Source organism: Falco biarmicus, chromosome 4, assembly GCF_023638135.1.
Source record: "Falco biarmicus isolate bFalBia1 chromosome 4, bFalBia1.pri, whole genome shotgun sequence".
Taxonomy (NCBI): Eukaryota; Metazoa; Chordata; class Aves; order Falconiformes; family Falconidae; genus Falco; species Falco biarmicus.
This window is the reverse complement of record NC_079291.1, coordinates 44889611-44901864: the sequence shown is the minus strand read 5'-3', so window position 1 is coordinate 44901864 and position 12254 is coordinate 44889611. Positions and strand designations below refer to the sequence as shown.

The 12254-nt window shown below is 39.2% G+C and overlaps 1 protein-coding gene across 4 annotated transcripts in view; it reads left to right on the top strand.

Annotated features, from left to right (window-relative positions):
- The window catches only part of MPP7 (MAGUK p55 scaffold protein 7), a 157636-nt gene that overhangs the window by 137344 nt on the left and 8038 nt on the right, over positions 1-12254 (top strand). For all 4 annotated transcript variants that reach the window (XM_056336003.1, XM_056336001.1, XM_056336002.1 and 1 more), the window contains 2 exons: positions 3938-4108; positions 10894-10974. In XM_056336003.1, coding sequence (XP_056191978.1) covers positions 3938-4108; positions 10894-10974 — 252 coding nt within the window. The remainder of the gene's footprint in view (positions 1-3937; positions 4109-10893; positions 10975-12254) is intronic.

Below are 12254 nucleotides of genomic sequence, written 5' to 3'. Positions count from 1 at the left end.
TTTATTTCATGTTGAGAAGTGTTATAAGGTTTGGAGACATCTGTAGTTTGAGAACATTTGTTCTTGATATTTTCTTCCCAGAGGCTGTTCTCATTTCACCAAATCAGTTACATTCCACAGTAGTTTATGAGTTTACATGTTCAGTAAGCTTCTAGTCATGTAGCTGAAACCAGTGAGCTGGTGCAAACTTCTCAGTGTTCAGGATTTTATGTTGCTTTAGTGACAGAATTTTCCCCTTTTATTTTATAGTCTGCATACTTGGCAACTCGGATTAATCTCTGCTGATAACCATATTCCACAGACATTGTAGCCTGCAGCTCCTTTCATATTCATCAAGGTTTATGTTATCAAATGTTCTGGGCAAGCAATGCTTCTTCCCTTTTTTCTTTATAGGAATTCACTTTTAAGCTTAATCACTTCATAGAAACTTTATTTTTCTATTGCATATCAGTATTGGTTTTGGTTTTCTGTAGTGATTTTTCACGATATTTTTAATAATTCTCTATTGTTAATTTAAATATATGAAGTTTGTTTTTCATCTTTCCTGAACTGTAAAATATGGAAACATTGGCAGAACATTTTTTTGCTTGTTCATAGATGGTTTTGTTCTTTGCAAGTACAATGTTGTTTCAGTTCAGCTGAATCTTTTCCAGTCATAGCTGCCCAACGTATAATGCGATCATAAATGCAGAGTTCAATAGAAAATATTTATTAATGGTTCTTTATAAAATAGCTTCTGAAGGTCACAGTAAAGTTAAGCCACATATGTGAGGGCATAATAATGGCAGATGTGAGAAAGGAGGAATCGTGTTTCCAGGAATGCAGTAGCAGTATCATAAAAATCTTGGATATATTTGAAATAAGTCTCATCCATCCTCTCCAAGCTGCATGTTTTCCTTGATTTTTGAAGCTGCTTAAAGCAAGCTTTCTTGGGTTTCTGAATAGGACTGTTGAGATGGGCCTTCAGGACAAGTTACAACAACTTGAAAATTGACAGTAGTCTTAAAGTGGCAAAATAATCAATGTATCACAGGTTTGTAATCAGTAGTTTTACAGAATATCTTCACCAGCACACTGCATAGAAATCAGCCATACTGGAAATTTGCTTCATTATCTCTGGCTCACGTGTTTGGGTTTTTTAATTAATAGCTTTTCTGTAATGTCTTAAGTTCTAGTTGAACTTGTTGACTCTTCTTAATATACAGGACAGTATTACTGTTTTCATTTTACCATTGAGTTTCAGTCACAGAGTATCAAATGCCTTCATCAGGAAACCCATGTTAGCAGTGGTACTGTATCACTTGAGTGTGATGCTTATGTGCAGCCTGTAAAAGTGACAAAGGATGAATCAGGCTGAAGACAGCACTGAAAGTTTTTATCCTTTTGGATTAATTTAAAAAAAAAAAAATCTGGGTTTTTTCCTCTTTGAAGAGAAGGATGAAAAAAAATTCTTTAGTAACCCACCACCTGGTAGTTGGTAATTAAGTCTGAATAAAGTGGATGGAGAAAAGAGGAACAAGTCACAAGTGGTCTTAGTAAAACAACAGCAGAGATTGAATTGATGTGAAGATTTTGCAAAAAGAATGTTTTTCCTAAAGATTCCACAGTTCAACATGTGAGACGAGGTTAAGAAGCTGTTGGCAATGGCGCTCTGACAGCTACTCAAAGGCACGGAGCTCTTGGTATCTGTAAGGTTGACACCAAATGTGAATGGAGACAATTGATTTTGCTTCATTTGATCACTACTCTTACTGTTTACCTTTTCCAGGTATGTGGATTCTGGGTTTTGTGACAAAGCTCTTTATTCTGTAGACTGTTTCATAGCAAATGTTGAATAACTATTCTTTCATTTTCTTTTTCTTTTCCTTATCCATTCTTTTTTTGTCCGTCCCCCCCCTAAAAAGGTTATACAAAAATAATTATACAGAAAAAGATTCAGAACAATTTTCCACTTGCTTTTAGGGCAACTGATGTGTTGTTTTTTTTTTTCTTGTGGTTTTTGTTTTTTTTTTTTTTTTTTAATCTGGAGTCTTTTGGATGAGGCTTTAGGAAACTTGTAACTTGCTTCATGTATCTGTATTGCTAATGTTACCTTTAACCTTTCTTTACATAGCTGCCTATACAGTTAGGTGTAGTTATGTAGCATGAAAACATCTTCGTGTCATGATGGAGTTCACCCTAGGGCAGACGAGATCTCCTAGACCTTCTCTTGAGTGTGTAAGCTTGCAGCTATCTGCACTCCCAGCGGGGCTTTTCTGACTGCAGTCACTTCAGTGTTAGTGGTGTTCTTTAAGTAATGACATAACTCTGTTCATTTCATTATGTTTTCATATTTCGTATTTTTGTCCCTTTTCCACCCCAGCCCATGTCCTCAGTCTAGACAATACTGTAGCTCTTAAGAATGTCATCAGCCTTTTCTGTGCATGCTAGCTCTTCTTTTTCATTGATTTTCATTTTACTTGTTCATATTTTGAATATGAATGGATCTTGGACTCAATGATCTTAAAGGTCTTTTCCAACCTAAACGAATCTATGATTCTATGGCATCACTGTATTCTCAAAGAAATTTTTCTTCCCTTTTTGTGTGTATGTGTTACGGATTCCCATAGGTATTGGGGCTCACATCAGTAAAATAACTTAGTTAACATCCTCTCTGGTCCAGGTTCTGCAAAGATCTATGCTAAGGGGAACTCTGTGCATACAAAATGCTAAGCCTGTGACTAAGCCTTCTAGGATTTTGCTTCAGATCTGGTTCTAAGTATTTGCAGAACTGGGTCTTGAATTTGCCTTATACTACCTTTGAAGAAAAAACTGTAATATGATTACTTCTCAAACACCTAAACATAAGTGCTGTTACAAGTTTATGAAAGCATATTGCTGAAAAATCTGGGGTCACCGAAAGTTTACATGTGTTTACTATCCTATGAAATGTTCCGGGCAGGAAAAAAAAAAGGGTGTTGGGATTTTTTCCAGTATTTAAAGTGTAGTTTGTGTTTTACTTTATTACCCCCAAATAATGAAATCACTTTGCAGTCCTTCCTCTAGTTCTTTTTAGAAAAAAAAAGTGGTGCAATGGAGATACCAACAAAATGTAATATAATGCAATGTAAAGGATTTATTTGAAAAACTGTAATGTAATCATTAACAGAGGAATAAATCAGTTTTTAACGTATAGTGTAGAAGGGGAGTTTTGTGCTGTTCTGCTTGAAAATGCCTATTATTATCTCCTTTGAGAGTACTTAAAAGCTCTCTGAAATTTCCAGTCTTCTATATAGGCCCTGTGGATGTCCACTGTTGATGCAATAGTAAATGCAAATTTAATAGGTATATTAACTTCTAATTTCATGCTAACATATCTATAATATGGGTGCTGTATTGTCTAAGATGTTTCACAGTGTTTTGGAATTTAACAGTGTTTGGTTTTACTTTTAAACATCTTTGGAAAAGTTTTGTGCACTTTTTCATACTATCAGCATGGAGCTAAGCACAAGAAGATTGTTCAAGTAGTTAATTTTAATTAACCCTTTCAACCACCAGATGTGTTTGTCCTATATGTTGTATTGGAGGTCTGTGTGCCACGGTGATTTGTTAGAAATGCATTAAGGGTGGTATGAGAGTCCAGATGGCATGAATTTCCTTATGTATACATACTAATGTAGAAGATACTCAAATTATCTAACTATGTTAACTCATAATTATATTTTCAGCTTGTTGCAACTATTGTGATTTTATTGGTAATCTTAGTTTTGCAGTTTAAATAGGCACCTGAAATAGTTTAAAACTGTGGGGAAATATTGTTCTAAATGACCTGGCTTACTAAACATATAAATACAATTTTTCATTCCATGCACCAGTCCTCGAATGTTTGGAAGAGACTGTTTTCACATTCTGAGAAGACTTATTTTCTTACTTTGAAAAAATCCTGTTCTTATTGCAGCTGGTTTTAGAAGAAGCTTTCGTCTTAGCAGAAAAGATAAAAAAACAAACAAATCTATGTATGAGTGCAAGAAGAGCGATCAGTATGATACAGCAGATATCCCAACTTACGAAGAAGTTGCAAAATATAGACGACAACCTAATGACAAATACAGGCTTGTAGTTTTGGTTGGTAAGTTATTTTCTTTATTTTTGACCTGGTAAAACAGAGGACTGCTGATTAGCACAACGCTTACCACAAAATCATTTAGATTGGAAGGGATCTCAGGAGGTCGCCTGGTCCAGCCCCCCCACTCAGCAGGATTAACACTGAATTCAGAGCAGGTTGCTGATGACAACAACTTTGGGAACCTGTCTTCCCAGCATGTCTTCTCTTATCTTTCCACCTACACCTCAGTAGAGAGGTGGCCTCCATCTTCTCAATGGGTATCAGAAGAGTGCTGGTGGGTCCCCCTGAAGTCATCTCTTCTCCAGGCTAGACATACCCAGTTCCTTCAGCCGCTCCTCACAGGCCATGTGCTTCAGCTCCCGACCATCTTGGAGGCCCTCCACTGGATTTGCACCAGTTCATCAACATTGTTGATGTGCAGGGCCCATCATGGACAGAGTATTCCTCCCAGCATCTGACAAGTGCCGCGTGAAGGGGAATAATCTTTTCCCTCTGCCTACGGGCTAGGCTCTTGCTGATACAGCCCAGTCTTGTTAGCCTTCATTGCTGCCAGTGTGCACTGTGGGCTTCTGCTTAGCTTACTGCCCACCTGGACCCCCAGGTCCTTTTCATCCAGGCTGCTCCTCAGCCAGTCAGTCCCCAGCCTACTGCTGTGGGGCTTAGTCTGTCCCAGATGCAGGACTTTGTATTTGTCCTCATCAAATCTCACAAGATTCTGCCAGCCCATGCCTGTAGCATATCAGTTCCCTCTGAACAGAAGCCCTGCCCTTGAGCAAGTCACTTGCATCACCCATTTTGGCATCTGCAAACTTGATAATCACCCATTCTATGTCCTCCTCCAGGTTATTGATACAGATATGAAACAAAGTATGTCCCAAGGTAGACACCTGAGGAACTCCACTTGTAATGAGTCACCCAGTAGAGCACATACCGATCACCCCTTCCCTTTGAACATGATCATCCATCCAGTTTTTCCCTGATCTAGTAGTCCACCTATCTAGACAGGATGTCCCAGCTTGCATATAAGGATGCTTTAGGAGATCATATTTAAAGCTTTACTAAACCGAAGGGAGGTGACATTAAAATGTAACTGCCATGGTTACTAGTCTGAACCTGACAGTCAAGCCGTACTAAAACTCAAAAGAATTAGGTTGGTGTTCTGCTCTTAGAGATCAATCGATATATCTATGTGGAAAAAAGAAGAAAAAAATAACAGAATAAATACCTGTGGTCAGCAAAGACAGACTATATAAATGAAAAGAAACAAACCCTTCTACTGTGTTAAGAGCAAGTAAACAGACAAGTAGGGAAAAGGGTGGGTGAGAGATGGACTTCTGTAGGCCAAGAATGGATGTAAGCGTAGCTGCAGGCATAGCTGCAGAAGACTCAAGATGTCATCCTTAGTCAGCTTTCTGTCCTTCTATAATCTGTCACTGCCATGGCTTCCTCACAGCATTTATTACCTAATCAAAATGCATTGCTTCAGTCTCCTAAAAAAGAAGAGAAAGTGTATTATCTTACATTTTTCAAAGGTAACCATTGGAGTATCAACAAGTAATGAGTAACCATTCCTACCGATGAGTAACGTCTCATTGCTTATTGTTTTGCAGTAGCACATAGGCTGATGCTTTGTTAGGAAGTTTCCTCCATTATGAAAGTAGCAGAGCAGAGAAATACGACCCTCTATCAGAGACTGTTACGAACTGTCGAGTAGCTGTGGTTTTATATCGTTCATATCCAAGGGAACGTTAAATTTAGTTTTTAATAAACAGTTTTGTCACTCTCCAGCACTAAAATTCAGCCACCTACTAGCGTGATCACTGTGAGATTGTGGGCTATATACAACAAGTAATAACATGGTTGGGTTGATTTTACAGTTACATCAACAGAGTGCCGTGCAAAAGTGTGATAAGTAGACTTTTTATAACAAATTGCATATGTCTGATCTAAGGAATACCTCGAGATTTCATTTGATTTTTGTTGTAATAAATCAAATGAAGAAAGTGTGCTTTTTCAGTAACAAAAGCAGTTCAGAAATTTATTGCAGACTTCAGTAATTCTAATGTTTTTCTCTGGATATTAAGAGCAGCTTAAGTCTGGCCAATACCATAAAAATGTCTTGGGCAAAATATGGAAAAAGTAGCAGAGCTAAGCAATGCAGGTATAGTAGAAGTGAACACATTGAAAAAGCTTTTTCTGTGCCAGTAGCAGCATTCAATATAATCCGTCAAATATACTTTGGATATTAATACCAGGAAACAAAGGGACAGATAATTAATTCCTGGCTATATTTGGTCGAGGCACTAAATGTCTGTTGTCTTGTGCGAGGCCTAAATGTATAATTTACTGTTGGAAGGGTTTTTCAGCAGGGGGGGTGTGTGTGTGCCCTTTTTTAGGGGGAGGGAGTTTGACAGCTTTGAAATGGAAATTTCTTTTGGCTTCATTTTAAGTTGGTCTAGCCTAATTTACAGAATGCAAATTGCACACAGTAATTTTTAGCACCCTGTAGTGTGATATATATATTAGTCTCAGGTTCAGCTAGATGTATTAGTTTGTCAAGATTTTACCTTGTCTGCAGATGTAGGTTCATGAATAAAGTCCTGCATATCCTTGGGGCTAAATAACAGGTCATCTGAAGCAGTTATGATACAGATGCTTCTGCTGTGCTTTTAGTTGTTACGAATATGGTGAGTCTGCTAAAAAACGAAATTACCCAATATCATGTCACCAGTCGTCTTCTGGGAACTGACTGTTCCCAGGCTGCCCACAAACCCTTGCAGTTTTCCTTCACAAATATTTCCAGCATCTTAAGTGTGATACCTTGCAGACCTGTCAGGCAAAGGCAGAATATTTTAACATGAAACATATTACTTAGACACTAGAATTGTTATTTACATTAATAAGGGGAAAGTCCTGCTCACAAAGGCTTCTGTTTCAGTAATTGTGGGGGCCAGTCTAGCACAAATTTTATTCCCTAAGAGTCAGAATGGATGTGCCGCATACCGTAACTTTACATGGGGTAGTTCCAGCTAAGTCAGCGCTTTCTGAAGGGGCAGTGCGAGGATAAAGCAAGGTCAGCAGTGACAAGCCATAAGCACGTCACGTGTACCCCAGCACACGTCCAGTTATGTGCATGCAGTGTTATCACCAGAGGCATGCAGAGCCTTTTAGGTGCTGTGGTCACCCATGGCGATGCCTTTGTCCTGAGTGCGCAGTGGTGGAAGCAAGGACCAGAGGTGTGTAACCACGAAGGACCAGTTACTGTTGGTGTGTGACACGATCAGAAAAGTCTCTCTGTCTCTGAATTAGGTTGTCAGTACTCCCCGCAAAGGTGTCCTTCTGGTCACCACTGCAAAAGGAAAAGAATCCGGGGCTGGAAATGTTCTCTTGTATTGCTTACATACTCTTAAAAAAATCCTTCACCTCTGGTTTTATCATGAAGGAGCTTTGTGGAGACCAGGTCTGTCTCAGAGCAGGCGAGGATGAAATGAAAGTGGCTTCTAACTCTCCACGTCTCCTGAGTTACCTTTAACGTGTGTTGAGTAGTGGCTTGCAGAGGTGTAATAGATCTACAGCAGCAGTGCAGGAACATGGCTCCCATGGCCATACTGCTTCAAGTAGAGTATCTGGACAATGAAGAAAGAGGCCTAGAATTGGTGTCTTCATTAAACTTTCCTGGTTGAAGGCATGGGTAGGTCAGCATAGCTCAGGAATGAATATATAGGATGTAACATATCACCTAACCTTGCCCATGAGAACACTAGTGTGAACTCACTGATCCTGCTTTCGTGAGCAGCAAGTCTCAAAGTACATTACCACTGCTAGTTATAATTTACTGTAACGTAAAAAAATGAGGTTCTATTTTCCTACCACATATCTCATTGAGCTATAAGTGGACATGCATGTGCAGTCAGTCATTGCACTATGGTCATCAGCTGTATTAGTAACTGAGCCATGGAACCTCTGTCAAAGCATGTTTTCTACAGGGTCTTTATGATCCCAGCAGGGATGTTGTCACCCTACTCCCAAAATCTTTTTCTGAAAGACTGCTTTCTTTTTTTTGTCTTTTTCTTTCAAATGGACCTCTAGGATCTCAGTATGTATCTATGGGTGAAGAATGGCTGGTTGGGTTAACCCTCCTGAGACCTGAACTTATATCAAACAATTTTTTCAGGTTTTTTTCAGACATGTCTGAATGTTACAAAATTTAATGCAAGTTTTAACGATTGGGAATTTAATTCTGCAAGTGTCCCTCAATAAAGTGAGGGAGGCACTACAGTCCTTTTGTGCATGACTTAACAGAGCTTATGTGACTCAATTGCAACAGTAACAAACAACATAAACGTTCCTTTAAAATAATAAACAAAATATCTCTAAATCTGTCTCCATAACTAAATCCTGCTGCCTGGGGTGATGTCCAATAATCCAAAACTATGCTATGGTCATGGATCATCTGGATTGTCCTTTTCAATCCTGATGCTTTATTCTCTTCTTGAGTTCAAACTGTGTGCATATTCATAATTATTAGAAACTGGCATCTTTCTCTGCTGCATCAAAATGAAAAGAATATTCAGAATAGAAGTGTACGTTACACTTGGGAGGTGTAGTGTAAAAATCAGCGTAATGGATGTCATTGCTAATTAGGAATCAGCCTTCAGCGTCCATATGCTACAGTTATGAGAACTCCGCAGAGAAGAATCTGCACCTTTCAGTAGTTAAATTTAAAGTTGATTTTAAAATGGTAATCTGGAAGGGGAGATGGAGTAGTAGTGAGGTTGTGGTCTGGAAACAGATTTGATTTAAGTTTCCAAAGCATCTGTCGCAGGAAGTGAAGCCTGGATTCTTTACATATAAATAGAGCTAAAAGCATATTGTTGATTTGACAGCATGTAGACTCAGGAAATAATGTTTGTGTAGATTTGATGGGAAAGATTTTTTGCTTGAAAGGAATACAATGTGTTTTTAAATTTTAATTCCACTTGTTTCATTCTACTTTGCTAGGATATATTGAGAATTCTAATTACTTGTCCTATAAAAATCCATATTTGCCTTAAATAGCTATACTATTAAAAAAGGATAAATGTTTTTTCTTTTAAAAATAAGAACAAAAGTAATGCTGTTATCTACATAACACATTGCTTTCCTCTGCAGACATGCACCAGTAGAGGCTGCTGTAAACCATATTTAATAAACATTTATAGATACTGATAGATTAATTTACAGGCAGGTCAGAGATGGAACTTGAAATGTAGTTGTGTGTTTAACTTATGTAAACATATAAAAATTATAAATGCAGAAACTGCAAAAAAAAATTTTCAGAGGGTCTGTAGTTTGGGGGTAGCAGCAAAGTAGCAGGCATTTGCTTTTCATCGTTGTGTTTCTCTCTTCAGACAGGGCAGACAGTCTTTTTTATAAATAGGCACCTGAAGGTGCTGAAGCATCAGTCTTTGATTTTTGACTCTCGCTACTAACCAATATATCACTACTTCATTTAAATGTTTATGAGGGTTTGTATTTCTAATGTTTAAAAGGACTCTGGTAAGAAGTACTCCATGCATAAATGTGTCACTTTTACTAGAAGAGCAAGAATTTTCCTTAAAACCACATGTATTATCCTTGTATTATTCGGGATATTGTTCCAGTGACTCACTCTCTGCATTCCGCTGTTGATACTGCTTGCAGAAACAAAGTCACTGCACTGTCAGGAACACATGAGCATGCAGAACTGAGCTCCCTTCACACACACAACGCCATGGACCCACCATGAAAGGGTCCAGGCCTGCAGGAGCCCTGCTGAAGGGCTGCTGGGGGTAGGCACCGACTGCCCTTTGAGACCTCATGGGACAGAATGCCCTCACTGAGACCTGAAGCACCACTATTTAATGGCTGAGAGTTAGGGACAACACAAAAGCCAAGAGGAACATCTGCTCAGTGGCTTCTAGGACAGCAGTACTCAAGTGGAGGTGGAGGAGACTGCTCAAAAAAATTCCCTGCAGTCTCTGTTTCTTCCTGTCATCCTCGGAGATGAGCACAGTTTAAAAGAAAATCAACAGCAAAGACAGAAACCCGGACATCCCAAATCAGTTGTGACCTGGTGGATGCTGCCCTTCCTCCCTTTCCCTGTGTGATGCCCCCCTCACATAGTCAACAGGCGAATGGTGACAGCTACGGCCAGCCAGAGGCTGGGCAGTATTCCTGCCTGCAGCTGGGGATGGAAGGAACAGGGCTCCGAACGTGGGAGCGACCGTCCTCAGGGGAGCCTAGTGCAGGCAAGGGATGTAGCAGCTGGAGGCAGTGAGGGAAGAGGCTATGCCGACACATGGAGTTGCAGAGGCTTTGGGGGAGCTTCGTGCATGCAAGCTGGGGTCCTCTAGTCTGTGAGTTGCGCGTGTTCCGGCAAAATGTATAGCCAGACCAGGTTTTGTGCTGGAAAACTGCAGGGTAGGGTGCAGGGGTTTGCAGTGGGGCTGAGGATGGAGATCGGTGCAAACAGAGGGTAGGTGCTGTAGAAAAGAAAGTTAGCTTTGCTGTCCGCTTTTTCACTGATATTTTTTTCACTGATTTTTCCTCAGTAATAAAGTCAGAATAGAGTAATTGCCAACTACATCCCCTGAAATCTGTCAGCGCTGTATATTCTAGGAGAGGCTAGAACCATGGGCATTTCCAAATGACTGTGACTAAAAGCCGGTATATATTATAGCTATATGCTACATAGTCTTGAAGAGTACTTACACCTGAAGACAAGAGGGGACTGGCTGCTGAGAAACAGCACAATTTTTTTCTTTCAGGTCCTGTAGGGGTTGGACTGAATGAACTTAAACGGAAACTGCTGATCAGTGACACCCAGCATTACGGGGTAACAGTGCCACGTAAGTAAAAATGCACTTCTATTCTCCTAATGCTATACTTGCATTATTATCCGTTATTATTGCGTTACCTTAAGGCACTTTTGAATTTGGGTCTGTAAATGCATGCTTGGCATCCAAATTACTTTTCCAATTTTTAAAAGTGCTGCTGCAGTTGTATTTTAAATAGCATTGATTAAACTGATAGGACATTTTGGCTCAGAGGCATTGCAGTAGATTTTTAGTACAAGTTTAACATGATTGATGTCAGCGAGGTTTAGTAAATGAAACTCAGCTGAAGAACACCCTGGATTTGGCTGTAAAGCAGTGAAATGTACTCTGTTACCGATGTTTGCTTTCAGCAAAATGGTCTTCATGTATTAGGCTGAAAAATGAAGACTGATGATAAACAGTTTAATCCTGTGAATAAATGAATTAAATCCCTTTGATTACCTTTAGAAAAGTGGGGGATTTCCGCCCCCCCCCCTTTTTTTTCCCCCCCTATCTGACCAAGCAGTGTGATTTTTATAACATTGAGTAATATTGTGGTATGTTAACTTCTACAATGCTTTATCGGGTTTTCTTGAACATGGAGGATTTGACAGCTTTAGACTTTCATTCCTTGGTTTGCTTTCTACTGGTACTTGTGCCTCCTATAGGGATCCTTCAAAAATATGGGTCCAATATTCTGAATTTGGGAGATACTATTACAGGTGTTTTTGCAAGTACAGGTACTCTATAAAGTACATAGATGAATTAATTTCCTAGGTAGAAAAATGAATGCATTTGGTTTTTGGCAAGTCATTTCATTTGCACATACTTGCTTCAGCTGGGTATTGAAAACAACAACAAAAAAAGCCAGATGTTCCCAAATATTTAACACATTGAAGCATATGCAATCATTTGCCCAAAAATACTTCTCTAAAAATTGCCAGTATTCATCAAGCTGCCTTCTCTCTTTTCTCTTCCAAATTTGTGGCTATAATTTAAAACAAGCACGTAAAGAAATCCCTCTCCCTGAAATTCAGTAAGTCAGGACTTGGAGGGAGAACTGGGGTTCTTGTCTTGGAAATGTTCCTCTTCGTGTCAACCTAAGAAGAGCATGATATCAAATGGCATTTAAGACTGTTGCTGCAAGCAGGTTGTGTATGTTCGTACGTGATGGAGAATACATGATGCTGTAACATATGACTTTTATTAAATAGGACTTTTGAATGGGTTCACTAACCATAAGTGGCAACCCCACAAATAAGTTTCACTTATAAGCAAAACCTTTATACCTAGTACTTGAGGGCAAGTAAGAA